This window comes from Pagrus pagrus (genome assembly GCF_965226575.1).
Source record: "Pagrus pagrus genome assembly, chromosome: 20".
Classification (NCBI taxonomy): Eukaryota; Metazoa; Chordata; class Actinopteri; order Spariformes; family Sparidae; genus Pagrus; species Pagrus pagrus.
This window is the reverse complement of record NC_140207.1, coordinates 2,219,003-2,243,249: the sequence shown is the minus strand read 5'-3', so window position 1 is coordinate 2,243,249 and position 24,247 is coordinate 2,219,003. Positions and strand designations below refer to the sequence as shown.

Below are 24,247 nucleotides of genomic sequence, written 5' to 3'. Positions count from 1 at the left end.
AATAAAAAATATAAACAAGGCTACGGGTCACTGTAGATACCTGGGTTGCCAGATCTCAAAATGACAGTCCAGCTGCTTTTATTTGACACAAACTGATTTTTCATGTGGATTTAGCAAAGTGAGACTGAGCCTGCTCAAGTTTTATTAAAAGTCAGAACAAACCCAGAGAACAGTCCAGTCACTTTTATTTCTATAGAGACAAATGATAACAGAAGTTTTCTCAGGGCTCTTTTCATACAGAGCAGGTCTGAACTGGACTCTTTATAACATTAACAAAGACTCAGTAGTTCATAAAAACAGTGGCAACACTTTACACTTGATTTCAATTCTCATGTAGCTGCATGTAGTGATCACAGCTCCATACTGATCATTTCAACTGGGACTTTAACTTTGTTGTTGTTGTGAAGGGAAAAAGCCTGAAGAAGCACTCAACATAAACAGACGTGAACATAAAATACATCAAAATATAATAAAAATATGTCAAACAAACACTAAAACCAGCACAAGCTCACCAAAACAATCTGTATCAAAAGATGGAAAAAAATCATTTCAAATCAAGTTCAATTAAATTATGACACTTGAGATGTTTGTAAAATGACGTCAGTCAGAAAGAAAGTACTGACGTCACCAGTTCAGTTCTCATTGCACACACAACCTGGATCCATTCACACAAACCAGTCTGGGTCCAAACAGTGGAAATGGTGACATCTGCTGGCAGAAAGCAGCTCCAGCAGGACCACCAGAACATGAACGGTGCTGATGACGTCAGCTTCAACAATGACGTGTGTGAGAAAAAGCTCCACAGGTTGACGTCATGTGTCTGTGTTGATCATGTGATGTGAAAACCAGCAGGCTCTCACATAAAACTCTGATAAACTTCACATACTTTAAAGTCAAACACAGGATTTGTTGGTTTTCTGTCAAAATCAAGATAGTTTTATATTTCTGTGTACTTCTAATTGTTTTACAGACATGATTAATGAATATAAAGTGTAGAATCAGCATGTTAAACACATCTTTTTAATATCAAACATTATAGAAAGATGAAATATGAAGCTGCTGACTTTGCACCAAAATCCAGACACAAGTCAGTCCAGAAGATTCAGTAAAGCCTCGATTGAATCAGACTGTGTTCAGATTTGATCCACTTCATTTATTATAAAATGACAAACAGCTGATATTAGTGGTAATAAGCAGAACTTCACTCTGCAATATCAACTTCTACTGTTCATCAGAAACATGTGGAAATTAACTGCACTACTCCATCGATCCACAGGGTGGAGCTGCAACAGGAAGCAGAACACAAAGATCCAGTTAAATGTGTTAATCTGCAGTTATGTTGTCATAAAGAGAGCTGATCTGGAGACAGTGAGGGATGTAACTAAGTACATTTACTCAACAACTTTAGTTACTTTGCAGATTACATGCTGCATCAGAGCCAAAGAGCATTTAAAAAAAGAAAAACTTAATAACCTTTTACAAACACATGAGCTGTAACTTGATGAGCCTGTTTATTAGAGTCAGTATGAGGCTGAACTGGAAACATCAACTTCACTTTCACTTTTTGAAGCGCTCACATATCTTAGTAGAAGATCAATCATCCCTGCATTAGCTTCTCCTCGCTAACCAAGAGGGTGGAGCACATTACACCAGTCCTTAAACCACCGCAGAGGTTTCCTGTGTCAAAGGATAGATTTTAAAATATCACACATCACTTTACTCAAATCTGTCACTATGTATCTGCTTCTTGTTTTTATGGTCATTTAAATGCATGTGAAGTCTCACTCTGCTGTATTTCTATGCTCCTGTGAAGCACTTGGTGTCGCCTTGTGTGTGAATGCTGCTGTAGAAATAAAGCTGCCTTGTCTTCTGCAGGTGTGACATCAGGTGAAAGCTAATCTGGCATCCTGTCAAAAAATGTCCAGTAGCAAAGAAACCAGTTCTTTCCAGTCGAGCTGAAGGAAACAAACAGTGAGGACTGGACTCTCTGATTTCACTGTGCCATGACGGAGGAGAGGTTGAAGTCCAGACTACAGCAGACGCTGGGTGTTGGTGAAAGTGCTGTTATTCTGAGTGGTGTGAATGTGGTGTGTGCTTAATGTGATCCAGTTCACTGGAGTAAATGCTTGTTGTCAGGACGGCACCAAGACCGGATCACAAAGCAGGCCCAGGCCAAAGGGCCCAGAGAAACCCAGATTCACTGCACGTCTGCTGGTTTTTGAGAGAAAATGAAATGAAGCTGACGTTCCTTCATTAATCTGAATCAATAAAGAACAATAAAAACTTCTTCCACTTATCAGCAGCATTACTTCATTTCATGGCCCAGTCTTGTAGCAGCCCTGTCTCTAAGAAACGACATTTATAAACTCCTGATGTGTTTCAGCAGTTCTGTGTTGAGAGACATATTCACTGGGTGGATTACATTAAAGGAGCAGTTCACTCAAAGCTGACCCACTTCAGACGGGGTGCATGCTAACGCTTTTAGCTCAGCAGCTACAGGGAAGATTTCAGTTCAATAAAGTGTGTAAATAACATCTTCTCAGATCAGTTTGTGATCTCGGGGCTTCTGCAGACTTGGATCACAGCAGACGAGCTGTTTGGAGAGGAGATGATGACTGAAGTGACATTTTTGGGTGAACTGTTCCTTAAAGCGAAGGTTTGTACCAATACCAGCATTTATTACATCATAAATTCATCTGTTAAAATGTTGATTTCAGATTAAAATGAATGTCAGTGAACATCTACAACATCACTGAGGTCTTATTCAGTGGCAGTATACAGAGTACTGCATTCATCTCACTGATACTCAGGAATATGTGGAGATTAACTGCACCAAGGAAATATCCAATTAAAAGTGTCAATGTACGATTATGTGGTGATAAACACGCCTCGGTAGATTAATCTGTTGAGGCTCTTTGTGTTGAGAAGATGCGAGTGAATAAAAGAATAAAGGTCCAGGTTCCAGGTGGAGGAGGTGTCTGAGTGTGGAGCAGAAGGAGTGGAGGAGTGTCAGTGTGTCTGCAGAGACTGTGTAGAAGGACAGAGCAGCAGCAGAGCAGTCCAGATACACCGATGATACTCTGTCACATCCACAGGAACACAGGGATGATGCTGGACTGGACATTGTGTGTGACAGTGGAGCTGATCTCAGAGCAGTTCACACTGCAGCACTGACAGTCATCTCCACTTGTTGTGATTGGTCCGTCAGTCACTGCTGGATGAAGCTCTCCTCTCCTCTCCACCTCCCAGTAACACGGCCCAGTCAGAGCCTCTCCACCCACCAGCTGATGGTGCTGCTTCAACCTCTCTGGATCATCAGGACACAGCTGATCCTCTCAACACCTCCACCTTCCTCATCACACTGACTGAGATCACTCCCAGCTGAAGAGAGAAGCAGAGAGACAGTAGAAGTGATGAATGAGTGTTTACAGAGACTCCCTCCATCAGCTGTCAGTCAGTGATATAAAGACCAGCAGGACTTCAGTCCTGTTCAGACCACAAGTGGAGCGGCTGTGTAGCGTAGCCAGCTTCCTTTCAGCTCTCATGTTAACGTGTTGGAGTGAAGCTCACAGACCTGCAGACACTTTGGACATCAAGTGTGTTTACTCTGCAGGTTTCCCTGAAGGACACAGTGGAAATAAACTGCTGACAGTCCCTGAACGCATCATGACTGCAGGAACAGAGAGAGACTCACAGCTCACTTTAATGATGATTTACTGCTGTTAAAAACCAGAGTCTCACTCACATTTAAATATTTCATCTACTTTGGAAACATCACATGACAAATATGTAAATATGGAGTCTGTTATAAAAATATCTGGACAAATCAAATGACACATGGGCAGATATAAATATAACGTTAAAGGTCCTACACTGAACAGTAAAACATCAGCTGTGGTTTGTGGACTTCAGCAGAGGTTCTGGTCTGTATACAGACCACATGGTTACTAAATGTAATGATGGTTCTCTGAAATAAGAGCCAGTGATTTGCAGGCTTCAGTCAGACTGATCTGAGAGCTGTGACAAAGATGAACTGATCAGTTGTTCAGTGTTGAAATGAGAGAACAAACACTTTGAGATCAGATTTGATGCTCCAACAGTTTGATGAATGAGGACACTGTCTCTATACATCCTGTGATGCTGTCAGCTGTGATCCAGCTTTATTTCCAGTAGACATGAACACAACAACAACAGTTGTCTTCACATCAACTCAAACACACGATCACAACAAGCTTCTGGCTCGTCTGATTGGCTGACTGCTCTCTCTCTGTCTTTCTGTCCAATCACGAAGCCTGTCACCGTTCTCCTCTCACAGCTTCACTAAGGAAAGCAGGAAATACTGGATCTTTACTTTGATACTGTGTTTAGTACAATACTGCTGAAACCAGCATTAACTGACTCCAACCCTCTACTGACCTCAGAGTCTCCAGTCTGCAGTCTGGACTCTTCTGCAGATCACACAGCAGCTTCATGTCTGAATCCTTCAGCTTGTTGTTGTTCAGGAACAGATACTTAAGATGGGAGGGGTTGGACTTCAGAGCTGAGGCCAGAGAAGCACAGCTCATCTCTGACAAACTGCAGTCCCACAAACTGAATAAAGAATAAATGATGGAGTTAAAAATCAATTTATAGTCCAATCAGATGTGTTCAGGTTTTAGATGTGTAGCTCAACATTACTGTGTCCTCATCAATGAGCTTTTCTCTAAAATGAGTAGAGTGACTTTGTCATTGTGTTATTGTGGATCATCATCAGCCTTCTACAGACATCATCCACATGTCAGCACAACATTCATACAGCTGTTCTCAGTCAGGTCTGTTATTAGAGGAGAAAGAACTGAATTTTCTTTTAAACATCTTCTTTTGAAAATATGCTTTGATCCGTGTGTGTTCTGTAGGATCAATATCAATGATCAGACATTATTTGTGAAAACACATTGACATCAACAGAAATCAAATGATTTCTACTTCAGCTTCTCAACTTTATCAATTTAAATCAAATGTTAGTTCAGTTCTTCTGTTAACAGACTAAATTATAAACATTCATTAACTTTAACAACTAACTGAACATTTTCTACAGTTTCTTGAAGAAACAGAAGTCTTTTGTGACTGAAGAAGAAATTTAGTTCAAGAAAATTGAAAATATGAACCAAAGAAAATCTATAACTTTATCAATGTAAGTTATGTATGAATGTAAACTCAAATATTAGTTAGCAGTAACAGAGTCAGTGAACTGACCTCAGAGTCTCCAGTCTACAGTTTGGACTCTGTAGAAAATCACACAGCAGCTTTACTCCTGAATCCTGCAGCTTGTTGTAGTCCAGGTTCAACTGTCTCAGATGGGAGGGGTTGGACTTCAGAGCTGAGGCCAGAGAAGCACAGCTGATCTCTGACAAACTGCAGCTCATCAATCTGAATAAAGAATAAATGATGTAAGTTTAGAGGACAATGTTCCTGCTTGAAATCATTCAGTGTTTAATAATCTGTTCAGAGCTGAAGAAGGTTCAGAATGTAGAAGTTTAGAAAATGGAAACTCCGGTCTAGAGGAGATGGCGACTTAGAAAGAGAGCTCTCGACGAGAATTAATTAAAACTGCCCCAAAGAGAACTAATTAACCAACGAAGTACACGATAACAAGGGAGAAGGGGCATAAATGACGTCCAAAAAGAACAGGAGAGTTAAAAAGCCAAATATCGAACAAGTTGAAGACGTCGAGATGCAGCTAACAGAAGAAGCTAACGTTAGCCCTCTCGGGGCTAGCCGGGGCGCCTCACCCGCTCCTAGCCATGACGGCGCTGAGACAGAGAACGAGGGCGAACCGGCAAGCTTGATGTTGATATTGGAAGAACTAAGAGGTGTTGGGAAAGAGGTGAAAGAATTTCGGAAAGACACGAAAATACAACTACAAGACATCAGAGGAGAGCTGGACAAAACCAACGCGAGGCTCAACGAAGTGGAAACCAGGGTCGCTGGGCACGAAGATAAGCTCCAAAATACAGATGAGATATTATCCGAGATGATAACAACACAGGAAAATCTTCAATCAAAACTGACATCGTTGGAGGCTTACTTCAGGAGGGAGACGCTCAGACTATACGGGGTCCCGGAGGGAGCGGAATCGGGTTCACAAACTATGACCCAGTTTGTGGAGAAGCTGCTTCGGGAGAATCTCAACATCCCCTCATCAACAGAACTACAGATCCAGAGGGCGCATAGAGCGTTATCATCTCCCCCACCAGAAGGCTCCCAGCCCAGATCGATCCTGGTAAAATTGCTGTGCTTCACCATGAAAGAAGAAGTGCTCAGGCTGGCATGGCAGAAGAAGGGTTTTATGTGGAACAACAGCAAGATAAACCTCGACCACGACTATCCTCCGGAGATCATGGCCATGAGGAAGGAGTATGCAGAGGCGCGGAGGGCCCTGAAAGATAAGAATCTGCGGTTCCGGACCCTCTATCCAGCCGGCCTGAAGGTATTTTACGAAGAAGGAGCGAAAACCTACAACACCGTGGAGGAAGCGACAGCGGATCTGGCGAGCCGAGGGCTCCCGGTGAAAGTGATTAAACCACCGGCAACTCTCAGAGAGCAACTACAGAGATGGTCGTCATGGCGGGAGGCTGGGGGTCGGCGCCCGCGGCAGAACCGAGGAGCTGCAGGATTCAAGGAGAGGCTGCAAGTATACAGACAGGAAGAGAACTAATATAATGTCAACTATATGATATGGACGAAATGGTGAAACGTAATTATTGTCGAGTCAAAAGGGATGGGGGTGCTCTTTACTGAGGGCGCCATCACAGTGGAAGGCCCCCTTACTCAGGGAGTTAATAGGGGTATTCCTTCAAGGACTAAGGGAAGCAATGGAAGTGATTCACTGCTGGAAGTGTGGTCAGGAGCATTCATGCTTCAGTTATACACCAAACAGTTATACACCATTTCTTTTAATGTAAATGGGGTCTTGAATGTGATTAAGATGAGTAAGATACTGTCTAAACTAAAGAAAGAAAAAGCCCAGATTGCCTTACTTCAGGAGACACACATGAACCAAGCGGATCACTTGAGGTTGAAAAGAAAGGGTTTTAAATATGTATTTTCCTCATCTGTCAAATCTAAACACATGAGGGGTGTGGCTACACTTATCTCTAGTGCGATTAATTATGAACATATTTCAGAAATCAGTGATGATGAAGGCAGATTTGTCCGGGTAACAGGAAGGATAGAGGGGTGTGTGCCCCACCCGGGAGTGATTGGGTATTCTATAGGAGTATTTTTGATTTAATGGTTGACTCTCAGGGCACGGTTATCTGTGGGGGGGACTTTAATTTTAGGCTCGATCCCAGACTGGACTCCTCCAATCCGACCAATCAGATTAACCCGCTCATAAGAAAAGTTAATTCTTATATAGTAGAAATGGGGATAATAGATGTATGGAGAGAGCTAAACCCATCTATCAGAGACTACACACATTATTCAGGCTCATTCAAAGTTTATGCTAGGCTGGACTACTTTTTTATGTTTAATGTGGATAGATTTAAGATTAGAGAATGTGACATATTAACGAGGGACTTATCTGATCATAGTCCTATCTCTATATCTCTGCAGGTGGCTAGGAAAAAACGAAACACTCTGTGGAAACTTAATTCACATTTACTCAATGACCATGCCATAGTATCTAAAATAAAGGAAGACATAAAAGAATTTCTAGAAATTCATGACACAGGGGAGGTATCGCCAACTATTCTATGGGATACGCTTAAAGCGGTAATGAGAGGGAAACTAATCTCTATTACTTCTCACCTAAAGAGAACCAAAGGGCAAAAACAGATCTACAGTTAAATTTAAAGCTGAAACAACAGGCAGATCAAAATAACCCAGACCCCACTGTAAAGCAAGAAATCAGGAAAATACAGGGTGAAATCAATGATATTTATACGCAGGAGGCCCAGAAGAACTTAACTTTCCTGTGGCAGAAATATTATGAGATGGGAGGGAAATCAGCAAAATACCTGGCGTACAAACTACGTAAACAACAAGAGGAAAGTACAATATACAAAATTAAGAACCCTAAAACTAATATACTGGAAACTAAATTAGAAAGGATTCAGGAGTGCTTTGAGATCTTCTTCAGGGATCTATATTCACAACCTTGCGCCTCTGAGGAGGATTGCATGGATGCCTTCCTTGGCTCTCTAGACTTACCATCACTCTCAGACTTTCAAAATGAGATTTTAATTAAACCAATCTCAGTGGAGGAAATTAATGCAGCTATCACCAGACTAAAATCAGGAAAGGCAGTTGGGCCGGACGGGTACAATTCTCAGTGGTATTGCAGCCTAAGGACAGAACTAGCTCCACTATTACTAACGACATTTAATTACATCCTACAGGAGGGAGAAATCCCACCCTCTTGGAGGGAGGCAACAATCTCAGTTATCCCGAAAGAGGGGAAAGATAGACGAGCATGTGGGAATTATCGACCGATCAGTGTTCTCAACTTAGATTATAAGTTGTTTACCTCTATTTTTGCCCGTAGACTGGAGAAGCTGTTGCCTGACCTTATTAATTTAGACCAGACTGGTTTTATTCACCATAGACAAACGACTGATAACATCAGAAGAATACTACACATCTTAAGTCAAATACAAAAGGACAAAACTCAATCAATTATAGGGAGCCTAGATGCTGAGAAAGCTTTCGACTCTGTCAGATGGGCTTTCCTGTACAAGGTGCTGGGGAAGTTTGGTTTTCAGGATAAGTTTACCAGAGTAATTCAGGCGCTATATGATAGACCCTCAGCCCGTATCAAGGTCAATGGTGATCTATCTGAGGCCTTTATTCTAAAACGTGGGTGCAGACAGGGTTGCGCAATTTCACCACTCCTATTTGATTTATTTATAGAGACACTAGGTCAACTAATAAGACAAAATCAAAAAATTAAGGGTATTGCACTGTCAGGAGTTGAACATAAGGTAGCAATGTTTGCTGATGATGTGCTGGTCTGCCTGGGGGAGCCGGAGGGGTCGTTCAATGAATTGATGTCTACTTTGATTGATTTTGGGAAGTTATCTGGCTACAAAGTTAACATTTCAAAAACTCAGGTGATGACAATTATGTAGCTCCTGCGACTTTACGCAAGAAATTTAAGGTAAATTGGGAAAATGAAAATATTAAATATTTGGGGATACGTCTGACTGGGGATCTCTCGGGGCTCTTCCGGGCAAACTATGAGCCAATATCATCGAGTATAAAAGCTGATTTACACAGATGGAATCTGATTCCCTTCTTGAGCCTTAGTTCTAGGATAAGTGCAGTTAAGATGAATATGCTCCCCCGACTACTTTACCTTTTTAGAAACTTGCCTATAGAGGTGAGTGAAAATCAATTCAGGGAATGGGACAAATGGATTTCCAGATTTATTTGGCAGGGCCGGAAACCAAGGATTAAATATGCCACCCTTCAACTCGCCAAGGAAAGTGGAGGCTTGGGCCTCCCTTGTTTAAGGAATTGCTATTATGCTGCACAGATAGCCCCCCTTTTATACTGGTGTAATGAAACATATACAGCTAGATGGAAGGAGCTTGAGTCCAGTCTGTCAAATCAATTCCCCATTCAAGCTGTAATAGCGGATAAAGGTCTAATGTCTCATTTGCAAAAGTTGGGGAACCCTTGGTTGACCCACACACTCCAAGTCTGGCAGAAGGTAATTAGTATTTGTGAGATACATAGAATGTTGAGAATTTTCAGATGGTTTGCCTATGACTCAGATTTTGTTCCCAACAGGCATGACTCTAGTTTGAAATCATGGACACTGTATGGTCTCACAACAATCCTCTGACTTACTCAAAGAAACACTGTGCACAGCTTTGAGACCTTGTGGGATAATCATGGCTTGGCTCGAAACGAATTTCATAGATACTTGCAATTACGATCATATATTGCTCATGAATGTAAATTGACTGACCTCACAGAAGTTGAATCAGAATTTTTCCACATTCTGAAAAATGCCATGACCATGACCCCCTCTAACTCCATTTCAAGACTGTAGACAGCTCCTTCCCATGCCAATGCTAGTAACACTTTATACATTAAAGGTAAATGGGAAAGGGAATCAGGGATTAAGATTTCTGAGGAGGAGTGGGGCAATATCTGGTCCTTCCAGTGGACAACATCCAGCTCCATGAGCTGGAGAGAGCATTGCTGGAAGAATATTATTAGATATTTCAAGACACCATATCAGGAGAGGTATAAAGGTGCACATATGCCATGCTGGAGACAATGTGGTTCGACTGTGGCTAACCATTATCATATCTTCTGGGAGTGTCCCAAGTTAAATGATTTCTGGAGGGGTATCCAGGTTTCCTTGAGTTCTGTTTTTAACACCCAAATACCTCTGGCTTTTGATGTTCTATACCTGGGTCTTGTCTCTTTCTTGAAACACAGGTGCGAGATAAAGCTGCTGCAATTACTTTTGGTGGCAATTAAGAAAACAATTACAAAGAGATGGTTAAGTCCAATACAGCCTACCCTGGAGGATTGGATTGGAATTACCCTAGAGATATTTAGGATGGAAAAATTGACCTTTCAATTAAAAATCCAAAAGGACAAATTTTACCAAATCTGGAACAACTGGATCTCATTCATAACCCCCACGAGAGCGGATTTTATTTGATCTCACTGGTAATATTATTTTATAGATTACTTATTTAATTTCTGACTAGGTATTGTTGATTATCTCTATGACAGCAGCGGCAGGTGACCACCCTGGTTCCTGTACATAGTTCCATGTAAACTGTTCTATCTACAAGTAAGTTGTACCAGAGTTCTTTCAAAGTGAGCATGTAAATCTCACCTGGCTTTGTGTACCTCGGGCAAATTGTCAATAATGTCTTTAAGAGGATGGCGTGTATCCACTGGTGTTATTCCATTGCAGTTGCTGTGAAATTTGTAGTTTGAAATTTTTGTAGTCTAATTTTGTAGGTTGTTCCACGACCCATGATTGTGCCTTTTTTGGACTCGCATACCTGGAGGTCTGGTGATGCGTTTTTTCTGGACTCAAAACAAACAAAATCGGAGGGACACTTGTTTTCACTCTTGCCGATGTTGTTATGCTGTGTATTTTTGTCCACTCCAAATAAAAATATAATAAAAAAAAAGAAAAAAGAAAAAAAAAAGAAAATGGAAACTCGAAAACACCTGAACCCAACAGGATGCAGGTTCAACACTGTCTAATACACAAAGTGACAAAACAAGTATATGGTTACTCAAGGTGCCTAAATGTGTCCAGTTCAATACTCATTATTTTGAAAATGTTTTTGATTTTTTTATAATTCAAGATCAAAACTTCAAGTTTTATTTTTTCAATACATTTATTTTCTCCAAACTAACAAACCTCTTGGCCTTGATCTGGCTCCATATCCTTTCACCATCTGTCCTATTTTGACAGGATTCTGTGAGTGAATCTGACAAAACACTGGTAATTTACTAGAAATAGTGTCGCTGCTGTTTGTGGTTGTGTTTTTCTGTATTTGCTCCTCAGAGATGTGCAGCAAACACACACAGGCACAGACCACAGGCTTAAGAAAACCCCTCCCCACATATAATCACACAAGTCTATGGTCCTTTTAACTTCATTGTTACAGAAGAAGCAGCGTCCTGCTTATCACATAAAAGGCTTCATGTTATCAGTTCATGATGTTTATTATAAAGATGCTCTACGTGTACGTCTAATTAGAAAAGAGCCGAGGAGCAGAATTTAAGCGAAAGACTTTTTATGTGCTTGAAATGTTACATGTTGACTTTTGATCACTTTTGTGGACTTAGTTTGACTTTTTTGACTTGAAGATTTACATGAAGTCTTTTTACTCACTCTGACGTGTGACTGAGTATGAATTATCATATGCAGTAAAAGACACAAACAATATGTAAGAACTGTAAAAGGTTTCACCACAAACTCAACTGACTGGCTTCTCTCCTGTATGATTTCTCATGAGTCTCTTCAGACCTTATAACTGTGCATGAACTATGTGTGAGCTTCTAACTTCTAACTGAAGCTGTGTGACCTTCTAACTGAACTCCTCTCCACAAATTGGAAGTGAAAATAAAAACAGTATAAATAACAAAAATGAATAACACTAAGTTTTTCTTACTCTTCTTGTTTTAAGTGCAAACAATAATCAAAGTAGTTTTCTCTCAATACTTAAAGTGCAAACAGAGACTGACATGATTTCCCTCCAAGCATGATACAGAGCTGAGAGCTGGCTACAACTACACTGCCCAGCCTAAGATATGGTCACCTTCTTGTTCAAGAATATAAGCACGTCTACGTTTTCTGGCAGCAGTTGAGACCTTTGGGCACCAACTATGTCTCCTGCAGTTGAAAAGACACGCTCACTTGGAGCTGAGGTAGCAGGGATGGAAAGGTATGCTATCTGTGTAGAGGTTCAGGACCACTGGGATGGTGGACTTTGATTCCAATGTGTGGAGGAGTCGCCAGTTTTCCACCATGGGAAATGGCCTCATGTCAGCTGCAATGAAAACACTGATGTCTTTGGTTATTGCTGTGGCTCGAGCACTTGACTGTGGAAGTTGAGATGTAAAAGCATTTGTCAGTGTTGTCCGGCCTTTCAGTGTTTTCTTCACAGGCACGGTTGATTTTAGTAGAGAGCTGTGGTGGTTCTGTAGGTATCTTTGCATAGTGCTCGTGTTAGCCGCGGTGTACGGCACTATTTCTTACAGTTCTTACATATTGTTTGTGTCTTGTCTGTCAGTCTGTTGCCATTTATTGTTTCCATCAGGTACCAAAATGCTGCCACACAAACGACTTAAAAGTGGCGGGGGCATCTTCTATGTTAATTTAGAGTTCGATGTCAGAAACGTTTTAATAACATGAGATCATGTGCCACAAGATCTCGTCACACCCCGAGATATTAACAGGAGAAATTACCAAACGGGAGCACAGCAGCTGAAAGGCTTAAAAATAGGGAAAGACTCCTGTCTCACTTCCTGGTAGACAGGACGTAGACACCTGAACACAACAAGATGGAAGTTAAAATACAACTATTAGTTATGTAAAGATATAGTGGAGTCACGGTGTCCTGAACACAGAATGACGTCACACTCTCAGTGTGTGTGTGTTGTGATCTGAGCTGTGTGCATGTAAGTGCATGTGAGTGCCTCCCTGTCGCCTCATTTTGGATCCCACTGCTTATCTTGCTAAGATTGGCCCTAGTCTGCCTCTGATTATCTCACCCTGATATTCTTACCCTAACCCAAACCAGTCTCACTCCTCATGTCTGAACCAACAAAGGCAACAGCAGTAGGATCCATAATAACGCCTCTCTGTCGTCCCTGGTACTTTGTTAACATGGTGGCAGGGACACAAACTTTATCATATTACAGCTTAACAGTGAAAATATATTTCTGAGAGAACTAGAGACTTGATTCATATTTGGTCAACACTGCCTCAACACTGACGGACTGCAGCCCCTCAATCTGTATAAAGAATAAATGATGTAGTTGAAAATCAATTTATAATCAAATCAGATGTGTTCAGGTTCTAAATGTGTAGCTCAACATTACTGTGTCCTCATCAATGAGCTTTTTTCTATAATGAGTACAGATAAGATGAACCTTTCTTGATCCCCTGCAGGAGAAATTCAATTTGACACTGCAGCACAAAGGAACAGTGTGCAAACAATAACAGATAATAGCAGCTCGAGGTGGGAAGTGACTAAGAGAAACACACATACACACACACACACACACACACACACACACACACACACGCACACACACGCACACACAAAGTAACTTTGTCATTGTGTTATTGTGGATCATCATCAGCCTTCTACAGACATCATCCACATGTCAGCATCATTGATACAGCTGTTCATGTCAACACAGATTCACACACTCACTCAAGTCTGTATAAAAACAATTACTTTGACTAAACATAAGAAAGAAACCTGAAAGAAATGTCCTTTGTTTTGTGGATTTTGCGTGTTTTTATGAGTATTTAAATATATGCATGAGAACGAGCTCGACCCTCCCTACACACTCAAAACTCCTCAACACTGAACAGACAGTGACTGATGTCAGTCTGATGTTTCACTTCACTTGTTGGGGAACTCAGAAAGTAACTTAGCATTAAGTAATTAGTACGAATGAATCATCACTAGTGTTTGTCCTCTAAGCAGCTGGTTCATCAGGAACGACTCATGAAGAAAGTGGTCAGTATGTTGATTCATGGATATTTATGAACTAATAATGACATCATTTTTTTATTAATATAGTATCTCCCAGTCTGTTCTTCAGAAACTCACCATTATCTATTAAATATAGTAGTAACTACTCTCATTTTGTGTAGAACGTTGTAAAGTGTTATTGAATGTTATTTTATAAACTTTTCTATTGTTTTGGTCAAACTATGAGTACATTACTGATAATGTTTGTCAAATGATGAAGTCAAAACAGTTTGAAACATTCTGTTCTGATCAACATTTGCTATTTACATCAGTGGTCCAGCTGATCTACAGCAGATGGATAAATACCACCACAGGTAAGAGGAAACAATATATTTATATACCATGGTCTGGGTGAAAACTGGATCCTGATTGGCTGCAGGCTGTCCATAAACTTTAGATATACCAACACCTCTGGAAGTACTTGAGTAGTTCCAGTGAAACTGTCCGTTGTAAATTAATGATCCTGTTTCTAAAATGAGTGGGACTGGCATCAGCTGGATGCTAACACTTACAAGTTAGAAATAAACTGAATGAAATAAATAAAAACACTGAATAGAGTCCTTCAGTGCAGCCTCCTCTGAACACCACAGGATGGAGCCATTTAGATTCACAGAAAATGTCTCAAAGAACTGACATTTCTTCAGATTTATGCTGCTGCTAATCTTCAGAGTTAATTAACTAAACTGTTTAAGTCTCAGTGAAGGGTTTGAATTGAATATATGGAAAAACAAGACAATGAACCGACCTCAGACTCTCTAGAGCACAGTTTTGACTCTCCAGTCCAACAGACAGGAGCTTCACTCCTGAATCCTTCAGGCTGTTGAAACTCAGGATCAGCTCTCTCAGATGGGAGGGGTTGGACTTCAGAGCTGAGGCCACAACTTCACAGTGAGTCTCTGAGAGTCCACAGTCGGAAAGTCTGTCATGTCACAGATATTACAAAAATGTTATTATGAAAGAGGACACTTTATATTTACTTCATGCATTTCATGTAAAAACAGAAACAGAAATCTACATTTACATGATTAATATTTTGTCAGCTAATACAGATGTGATTCAGAACAGTTGACTTCTATAAACACTTATGATTTACACTTTTATGGTGTTGCCATTGGTGATTTTGATTTATACACCTACTGTCTTTTCAGATGCTATTGTACATTGCAGTCCTGACCATTCACAATTCTTTATTCCTTATGTTTCATCTAGTTGTTGGTTCAGTTTTGGTGTATTCCTTTCAGCTGTATGTCTCTTCTGTGTAACTACACTGAGAGCAATGATGAACTGGAGTCAGATTCCTTGTATGTCAACACATATTTGACCAAATAAAGCTGATTCTGATTCTAGAGAACAACAATACATAAAGATTAAAACTAAATAAGAGTCAATTCAGAAAAAAGTCCCATGTCATGTATAAAAGGTAAAGTAGAAGCTTGAATTTGAGCTGGAACTTTTTGGTCCATTTGCTCACTGTGAAATGTCTCTAAACCGACATAATGAGAACAATAACTGCATGAAAGAAATTCTCAAGGACTTTAGAAACATCACATGAAAAATGATACAGATCTTATTTTAAACTCTTCAGTATAGTGGTTAAAAAACCTCTTTCATTAGTTTCACCAGGGTTTCTTCTATCACCCAAAGAGCGATTAATAGAAGAAAAACTGTCAAATTTAATGATCATTAGAAATAAATGGAATAACTGAGTTCAACAACCCGACAGCTATAAACACATCCAACTGAAACATCTACATTGTTGCACTCATGGTAAGTGAAACATTTTTTAAAATAATCTACATGCCGAAGCATCCTTGAGCAAGATGCTGAACCCCTAAACTGCTCCTGATGCGCAGTTGGCACCTTGCAAGGCAGCCTCTGCCATCAGAGGGCCCTGGATGAACTGGCGTCTCATCCAGGGGTGTACCCTGGCCTTCGCCCTGTGAGAGCTGGATTTGGCCCCAGTAGCCCCGCAACCTGCCGAAAGGGGGGGATAAAAGCGGCAACACCCCGCGACCCCAATAGGGACATAGCGGAAATACAATGAGATGAGACATGAGATGAGACAATTGTATTTAAAAATGTAAGCGCTATTTCAAAATAAATGATTTTATAGTTTGTATATCTGAAGAATTAAGCTGCTAATCTACACTGATTTATAATGTTGATAATCACATCTGGACTCACAGAGCCTTCCTGCAGTTCCTCACAGCTGGAATCAGTCTCAGTCGTCCCTCCTTTGATGTGTTGTACTTCTTCAGGTCCAACTCATCCAGAACCTCGTCTGACATCTGCAGCATGTAGGCCAGAGCTGAGCAGTGGATCACAGAGAGTTTCTTCTTTGAGCTGTTCTCTGACTTCAGGAACTCCTGGATCTCCTGATGAACTGAGTGGTCGTTCATCTCCATCAGACAGTGGAAGATGTTGATGCTCCTGTCAGGAGAGACATCATCTCTGTTCATCTTCTTCAGGTTGTTGATGGCTCTCTGGATGATTTCTGGACTGTTGTCTGTCTGACCCAGCAGACCTCCTAAGAGACTCTGGTTGGACTTCAGAGAGAGGCCATGAAGGAAGCGAACAAACAGGTCCAGGTGGCCATTTTTACTTTCAAGGGATTTCTTCATGGCGCTCCTCAGGAAGTCATCCAGGGATGAGTAACGAGTCTCATTGCTAGAAAAAAACGTAGAAATCTTCCCAGAAAAAGACTTTGGTTTTGAGTCCCTGAGTGTGAAGTCTTTTAGGAAAGCCTCCAGGACCTCTGTGTTCCTGTTGGTGTAACAGTGGAACATGTAGACTACAGCCAGAAACTCCTGAACGCTCAGATGAACAAAGCAGTAGACTGTTTTCTGGAAGATCACACTCTCTCTTCTGAAGATCTCTGTACAAACTCCTGAGTACACCGAGGCCTCTGTGACATTAAGACCACACCGCTCCAGGTCTTCTTGGTAGAACATGATGTTTCCTGTCTCCAGATGTTCAAACGCCAGCCTCCCCAGCTTGAGAAGAACTTCCCTGTCAGCCTCCGTCAGCTCCTGTGGACTCGTCTCACGTCCCTCATCGTACTTCTGCTTCTTCCTCTTTGTCTGAACCAGCAGGAAGTGTGAGTACATGTCAGTCAGGGTCTTGGGCAGCTCTCCTCTCTGGTCTGTAGTCAGCATGTGGTCCAGAACTGTAGCAGTGATCCAGCAGAAGACTGGGATCAGACACATGATGTGGAGGCTCCTGGAGGTCTTGATGTGTGAGATGATTCTGCTGGACAGATCTTCATCACTGAACCTCCTCCTGAAGTACTCCTCCTTCTGGACATCAGTGAAGCCTCGTACTTCTGTTACCCTGTCGACACGTGAAGGAGGGATCTGATTGGCTGCTGCAGGTCTGGAAGTTATCCAGACGAGAGCCGAGGGAAGCAGCTTCCCCTCGATGAGGTTTGTCAGCAGCACGCTGACTGATGACTTCTGTGTGACATCAGACACGACCTCATGGTTCTTGAAATCCAGTGAAAGTCTGCTTTCATCCAGGCCGTCAAAGATGAACAGAAGTTTACAGACAGCGAGCTTCTCTGCTGTCACCTTCTGTAATGTTGGATGGAAAACATGGAGCAGCCTGAGAAGACTGTACTGCTCATCTCTGATCAGGTTCAGCTCCCTGAACGAGAGCAGAACCAGCAGACGGACATCTTGGTTTTCGGAGCCCTCTGCCCAGTCCAGAGTGAACTTCTGCACCGAGAAGGTTTTTCCAACTCCAGCGACACCGTTGGTCAGAACCACTCTGATGCGTCTCTGTTGGTCAGGTGAGGCTTTAAAGATGTTGCAGCACTTGATTGGAGTGTCATGGAGGGCCTCCATCTTGGAAGCTGTCTCTAGCTGCCTCACCTCATGTTGGGTATTAACCTCTTCACTCTGTCCCTCTGTGATGTAGAGCTCAGTGTAGATCCTGTTGAGGAGGGTTCCACTTCCTGTTTCATCACTTCCTGTTTCATCACTTCCTTCAGTCACACGTTCACATCTCCTCCTCAGACTGATCTTATGTTCATCTAAAGCCTCCTGCAGAACACTATCAGCTGAAAGAGAAGAAAATATTTGGGATTAAATTGAGAGCAAGAATCTTGATTAAATCAAAAAGGACATCAGCAGACAGATGTACAGTCTTACTTGGTGCAGTTGTAGTCTGACTGACTCTCTGCAGTCCAGCTCTTGTTCTGGATCTTTCTCCACACTGGGGACAGGTGGAGTCTCCTGATGAAGCAGACTGGTCCCAGTATGAGGTGATGCACTGTCTGCAGAACCAGTGTCCACAGCTGGTAGAGACTGGATCCTTCAGGACATCCTCACACAAAGCACAGCAGGACAGCTGCTCCTCCACAAGAACACTACCCTTCACCTTCCTGGAGAGATAAAGGAAAATCAACCTGATTAGAAACCATAGTTTTATTTCAGTATAAAAAATAAGCTGTTTAGCTTTGACTAAATCAAAATACGAGATACTCTCCTCTTGATACGACAACAATCTCAGTCACAGCAACGCAGTGACGGCCTCACAACGCAGTGACTGATGTGTTCAAACTGTAAATGCTTTTATTGATAAAGATGTTTAACCTCATTAGTCACACAACAGATCTATGTTGAGGATGACAGAATCTGAAACCTGTTTTCTGTAGGATGGCTTTGGGTTTTGTACTACTGAGTGCCGATTCATATTTAAACAATCGGTGCCAAATGTCGGTACCTGAGAGCCAATCTTTACAGAAACACTATAAAGAGAAAGACAGAGTGAGATGTCATCCTAAAACTCAGCTCCTGGCTGCGTCTGATATTTACTGACCACCCTGCTGTTTAGTTTACTAACATAGTGGGCAACGATTTTTAGAATGTCTCAAACCTTTGTAGAAAACCAATAACACGTGAACTTCATACTGTCTGTGGAAATATTAAAGCATGCATTCTTTAATTACCAAATTTATTTTGTATAACAAGCGCTTTGCCTGTTAGATTGATGCTAAGACATAATGGATAATTATATTAATTACTTAATGCAGCAGGAACAGCTTAATGTCGCTGTTTACTTGAAAATAATCTATTTACGCAGTATAGCAAGACACTGCTGAAATAAAACTTAGAAAGACTGACTCACATGTAACGTGCATTGCTATTGGAAATATGACTCATGATATGTTGTCTCTAAAGTGACTCGATTTAACAGCTTAGAACTGAATTTACATGTTTTGTTATTAGATAGAGAGTAAAGTATCAAAAGGTACCGTTGGGTACTGGTATCGGTTCAAATGTGAACAGTATCCTACTCTTGTCAGGCAAATACATTTTCTCTGGCAGCTTGACATCATTTTTTTCTTTGTGCTCCTCCTCGTCCAGACGTTCCAGTGGTAATTCTTGGCTTTTCTACAGATCATTTGATCCTTTGACAGTAAAGATGTTGGGATACTTTTTGGCTCATTGTCAAACTCGGGAATGCATTTCTTCCATCGCAAAAAAACACACTGTATGAGTCATCATCTACTTTTAGGACTGACTAACAAACACTATGAATGGACTTGAGCAACTCACTATCCAACATTAACACTACAGACAACCCATAATGCAACACTCTGTAGGAGCCACTATCAAACCAGTTCATTCAAGAACAATCTGATGCTGCTGATATGAAATTGTATGAAGTATAAAACACAAACCACTTTTTCTAATGTAATGTCCAGTAAAACAAATAATTCACTACAATCATTTAATGGTAATGATAAAACTATATAATATATATCTCTTACTGTGTGTCTGAGGGTCCAGGTTCATTACTGAAGTTTGGACGAAAACCTTTGGACTGGTCACTCTTCATAGACGGACAGCTGGAGACTGAAGACTCTTCTCTCCGTCTGTGGTACTGACTTCTGGAAACACCAACATGTTTGTATTTATTTCATGTGAGTCGCTGTTAAATAATCAATATGCAGTTCTAAATACATAAATATCTGATATTGACAGTTTGGTGATTAAAAACATGGCAGTCTTCTTACCGTGTGTCTGAGGGTCCAGGTTCATCACTGAAGTTCGGACGAAAACCTTTGGACTGGTCACTCTTCATAGACAGACAGCTGGAGACTGGAGACTCTGCTCCGTCCTCCTCTTCCTCCACACAATCACTCATCTTCTGCACTTCAGAAAGCACTGAGGTAAATAAAGGAGAACAACATGAAGACAAGGAGGACAAACAGGTGAAACAAGATGCAGAGGAGGAGGGTGTAAAATGGAGACGGTGAAGCCTGCAGACTCATCACCCAATGTGATGCTAAACAAAAGTGACACTTACAAAGATCGGCCATGTCTCTGTCTAATTAAAGGACGTCCCTCAGTATGATGTCCTGCTCTGTCCACTCAAAACAGAGACTCAACTAACTGCCTGCACACTTTCTCTGTCAGTTGTTGGTTGCTTCCTCCATTTTTCATGTACCTGGATCACCTGCTCAGGTTTGTGGTGTGATCAATTTATGAACTTCTCTCCAAATATTTACACATTATGTTAACATCAAACAGCAATCCTGATCCTTTTGGTGAACATTTAGTTTAATTAAGTGTTACGGCCCAGGGGGCATAGGCTTGTTTGTTCTCTCCTCCCTCATGTGTTTTCCCCCCATGTGTTCCAGGTGCTGCTCCTCCTCTCGGGATTCCACACAGGTGACTCCTATCACCGATCACCAAGTGATATCTGGGAGGGAGACAGGCCAGTCACTCTCTTGGTGGCCATTTTGGGCAGCATGTGAGCTGTGTGGTGTGTTGGGCAGTTCCGTCCTCCCGTTTGGAAGATGCAACTTTAGTTAGGCGTGTTTTTCTGTTGTTTGGAGCTTATTATTCACTTTTGTTAATAAACCCCTTCGTTTTCTGCCCTAACCCGTGTGGTGTTGCACCTCTTAATCAGTGGTCTGGGTTTATGTTACTCCCCTCATCCCCTAGCCTTTCAGGGGACGTAACATTAAGGCTGAACCTACTGATAATGATTTACTGTGTAACTATTAAACCATTTTGTCAGCTGTACCTGAAGTGGTGGACAAAATATTGAATATAAAATTAAATCCAGTAAAACAAAACCACTGTCGTCTTCTGGACTTTAGTCAGTCTGAGAGGTAACTATGGGCTGAAATATGTGCCACTAGAAACTGAATTTGAATCAGGCGAATTTGAATCAGGCGCAAGGAATAACAGTGAATAACACAGCCCACAATTCCTCACGCCTCTCCTTTTATTATTCTTCCTCCCGCTCATTTTTCGGTCATTAACTTGCCCCGCAGCTTTGAGCGTACACAAACAAAAAATATATCAAAACGTGTGGCTCGATCGGACTCGCTATGCTATTATTCAGTTTTACAGAATATTAATTTTTCGCGTCATAAGACGTATACCTGTATACTGAAAGGAGTAGTTAATGTAGTTAATGTTTATAATCGTCAGAGAACGTTACTGACGTTGTTTTTAGTTCCTATCTGCTTCCTGAATATATTTGTACGTGTGTGAATGTGTAAATAAGAGGCATTAACTTATAGCACTTTGTAGCAGGAGCTTTATAAAGTTCCCTCCATTGACTTGTGTTAGTTCACGGGGCAGAGCTGCCTCCTCCAATATGGCAGCGACGTTGATGTATCGCAGCAGCAGGCCAACCATGGATCTATTATATTAATATATTATATACATCCATGGGGCCAACCCGCTCAATGAGTTGTCTATGTATATATGTCTATGCTTCTTCCTCTGTTTCATGGTGGGTGGCAACCAGTCAGCCTTAAGGCATATTACCACTATGTTACGTGCTCAAAAACGTAGGTGCTGATTGGCCGAAGCGGAGTCCTGTGTATCTGCGCTCGATTGCTCTTCCTCAAATACCCGGATGTCTGTCACAGTAAATTGAAATTGAATTTTGAGATCTGAATTTGAAAATATATTTAGAGTTGAATTTTCAGTGAGGATTAAATATAGTTTAAGAGAAACTGAATTAAATTTCATAATCTTACATTCAGTTTCAAATTTATTGGAATTCAGTTCCAAACTAATAAATTCAATTTCAAATTATAATGTTCAGATTCAGTTTTTCAATGCAATGATTCAAATTAAACAACACAAATTCAAATATAAATGATTCAAATTCAGTTTCTAGTGGCACATATTTCAGCCCATAGGTAACAGTGAACTCAGAACACAAGAATCAAGACAAACCAGTCTGTTGAGGATGACTCACACACACGCAAAAACAAACACACACACACACACACACACACACACACACACACACACAGTATACAGTATAAAGAACCTATCCAGTATCTTGTCAGTTTTCTTTAATCTGTACTTGTTTTCTAGTGTTCTCACAGATTAATTAGACTTTGACTGTAAAACAATAATGTTGAAATAAAACTCACCCTGCCTCAGACGTCTTTTCCTCCTCCTGCTGCTCTGTTGACTCAAAACAGAGACTCAACTAACTTCCTGCACACTTTCTCTGTCAGTTGTTGGTTGCTTCCTCCATTTTTCATGTACCTGGATCACCTGCTCAGGTTTGTGGTGTGTTCAATTTATGAGCTTCTCTCCAAATATTAACACATTATGTTGATATTAAACAGCAATCCTGATCCTTTTGATGAACATTTAGTTTAATTAAGGCTGAACCTGCTGATAATGATTCACTGTGTAACTATTAAACCATTTTGTCAGCTGTACCTGAAGTGGTGGACAAAATATTGAATATAAAATTCAATCCAGTAAAACAAAACCACTGTCGTCTTCTGGACTTGAGTCAGTCTGAGAGGTAACCAGTAACACTGACAGTGAGCTCAGAACATGAGAATCAAGACAAACCAGTCTGTTGAGGATGAATCACACACACACACACACACACACACACACACACACACACACACACACACACAATATAAATAAACAGTCCAGCATCTTGTCAGTTTTCTCGAATCTGGGCTTGTTTTCTAACGTTCTCACAGATGAATCAGAGACTTTGACTGTAAAACAATGATGTAGAAATAAAACTCACCCTGCCTCAGACGTCTTTTCCTCCTGCTGCTGCTCTGTTGACTCAAAATGAAGTCTGAAACTTTTCTTGTCTCCTCCCTGTTCTCAGGTGTTGTACCTGAATCACCTGGTCAGTGTTGCTCCTCCTCTTGTCATTTACTAGAAATCACATGTGTCCTTTTTCCTGTTCAGGTGTCTCCATGATGACCTCCCTCTGCTGGAACAGCTCAAACTAACATAGATAAACCAAACACAGCAAACTGAGTTAAGATCACTGTCAGACAAACTTCCTCTAGTCGGCTGAGTTTACCTCCTTGAACAATGTTTGTGGTTGTGGATCAGCTGAAGAAGTATTTGGTAACGTTCAGCTCTTCAACGTGAGCTTTGTCCTGGAACAGCTTCTTCACAGACATGTTGCTGCTGCAGTCGTCTTTGTAACACCACAACAACTTTGTCACTTTCCTGATCAACTCTTTCCATAAAAACACATCATCACAAACTCCTCTGGAAGATGGAAGCTACGTTTCAGGACATCTCTTCACGTTTTCACTCAAAATACTAAACTAAATAAACTCACATATATTTTTCATTTATTTTTAATAAAGAGAAAAACACAACCGTCCACCTTCTGAGTTCAAGTTGATCTCTTATACAGAACTGAGGCGACCGCCGGTGGCGATAGAGCCTGACGCAGTCTACAGCTAGCTAGCTAGCTAGCAGCAGCCGCAGCCGTTGACGTCTTTTTCTACATGTTGAATTAAAAACAGACGTTTTGTCGCTAAACGTTCATCACCTGGTCAGCACTGCGTTACTTCACATTACCTTGTTCTTGTCTTGTTGCTTCCTCAACCTTCTTCTTGTCCTTTTCTCGACGCCTGACGGTTTGATTCTTTGACACATCTTCGCCTCCAACTCGTACAGACGTTGACGCTCTGGCCCCGCCCACCGGCCACGTTACGTACGTACGTCACCGTCACGGTCATTGTTGCCAGGTTT

General features: G+C 41.2%; 1 protein-coding gene across 1 annotated transcript; it reads right to left on the bottom strand.

Annotated features, from left to right (window-relative positions):
- Positions 1 to 4,258: 4,258 nt before the first annotated feature.
- Positions 4,259 to 24,156, bottom strand: LOC311249236 (protein NLRC3-like). The gene is made up of 9 exons (XM_084340114.1): positions 24,074 to 24,156; positions 20,257 to 20,407; positions 20,011 to 20,130; positions 18,386 to 18,618; positions 16,422 to 18,294; positions 14,983 to 15,156; positions 5,236 to 5,409; positions 4,417 to 4,590; positions 4,259 to 4,320 (listed from the first exon to the last, which is right to left on the bottom strand). The coding sequence occupies exons 2-9, from the start codon at positions 20,385 to 20,387 to the stop codon at positions 4,296 to 4,298; spliced, it is 2,904 nt and encodes a 967-aa protein (XP_084196240.1). The 5' UTR covers positions 20,388 to 20,407; positions 24,074 to 24,156; the 3' UTR covers positions 4,259 to 4,295.
- Positions 24,157 to 24,247: the final 91 nt, after the last annotated feature.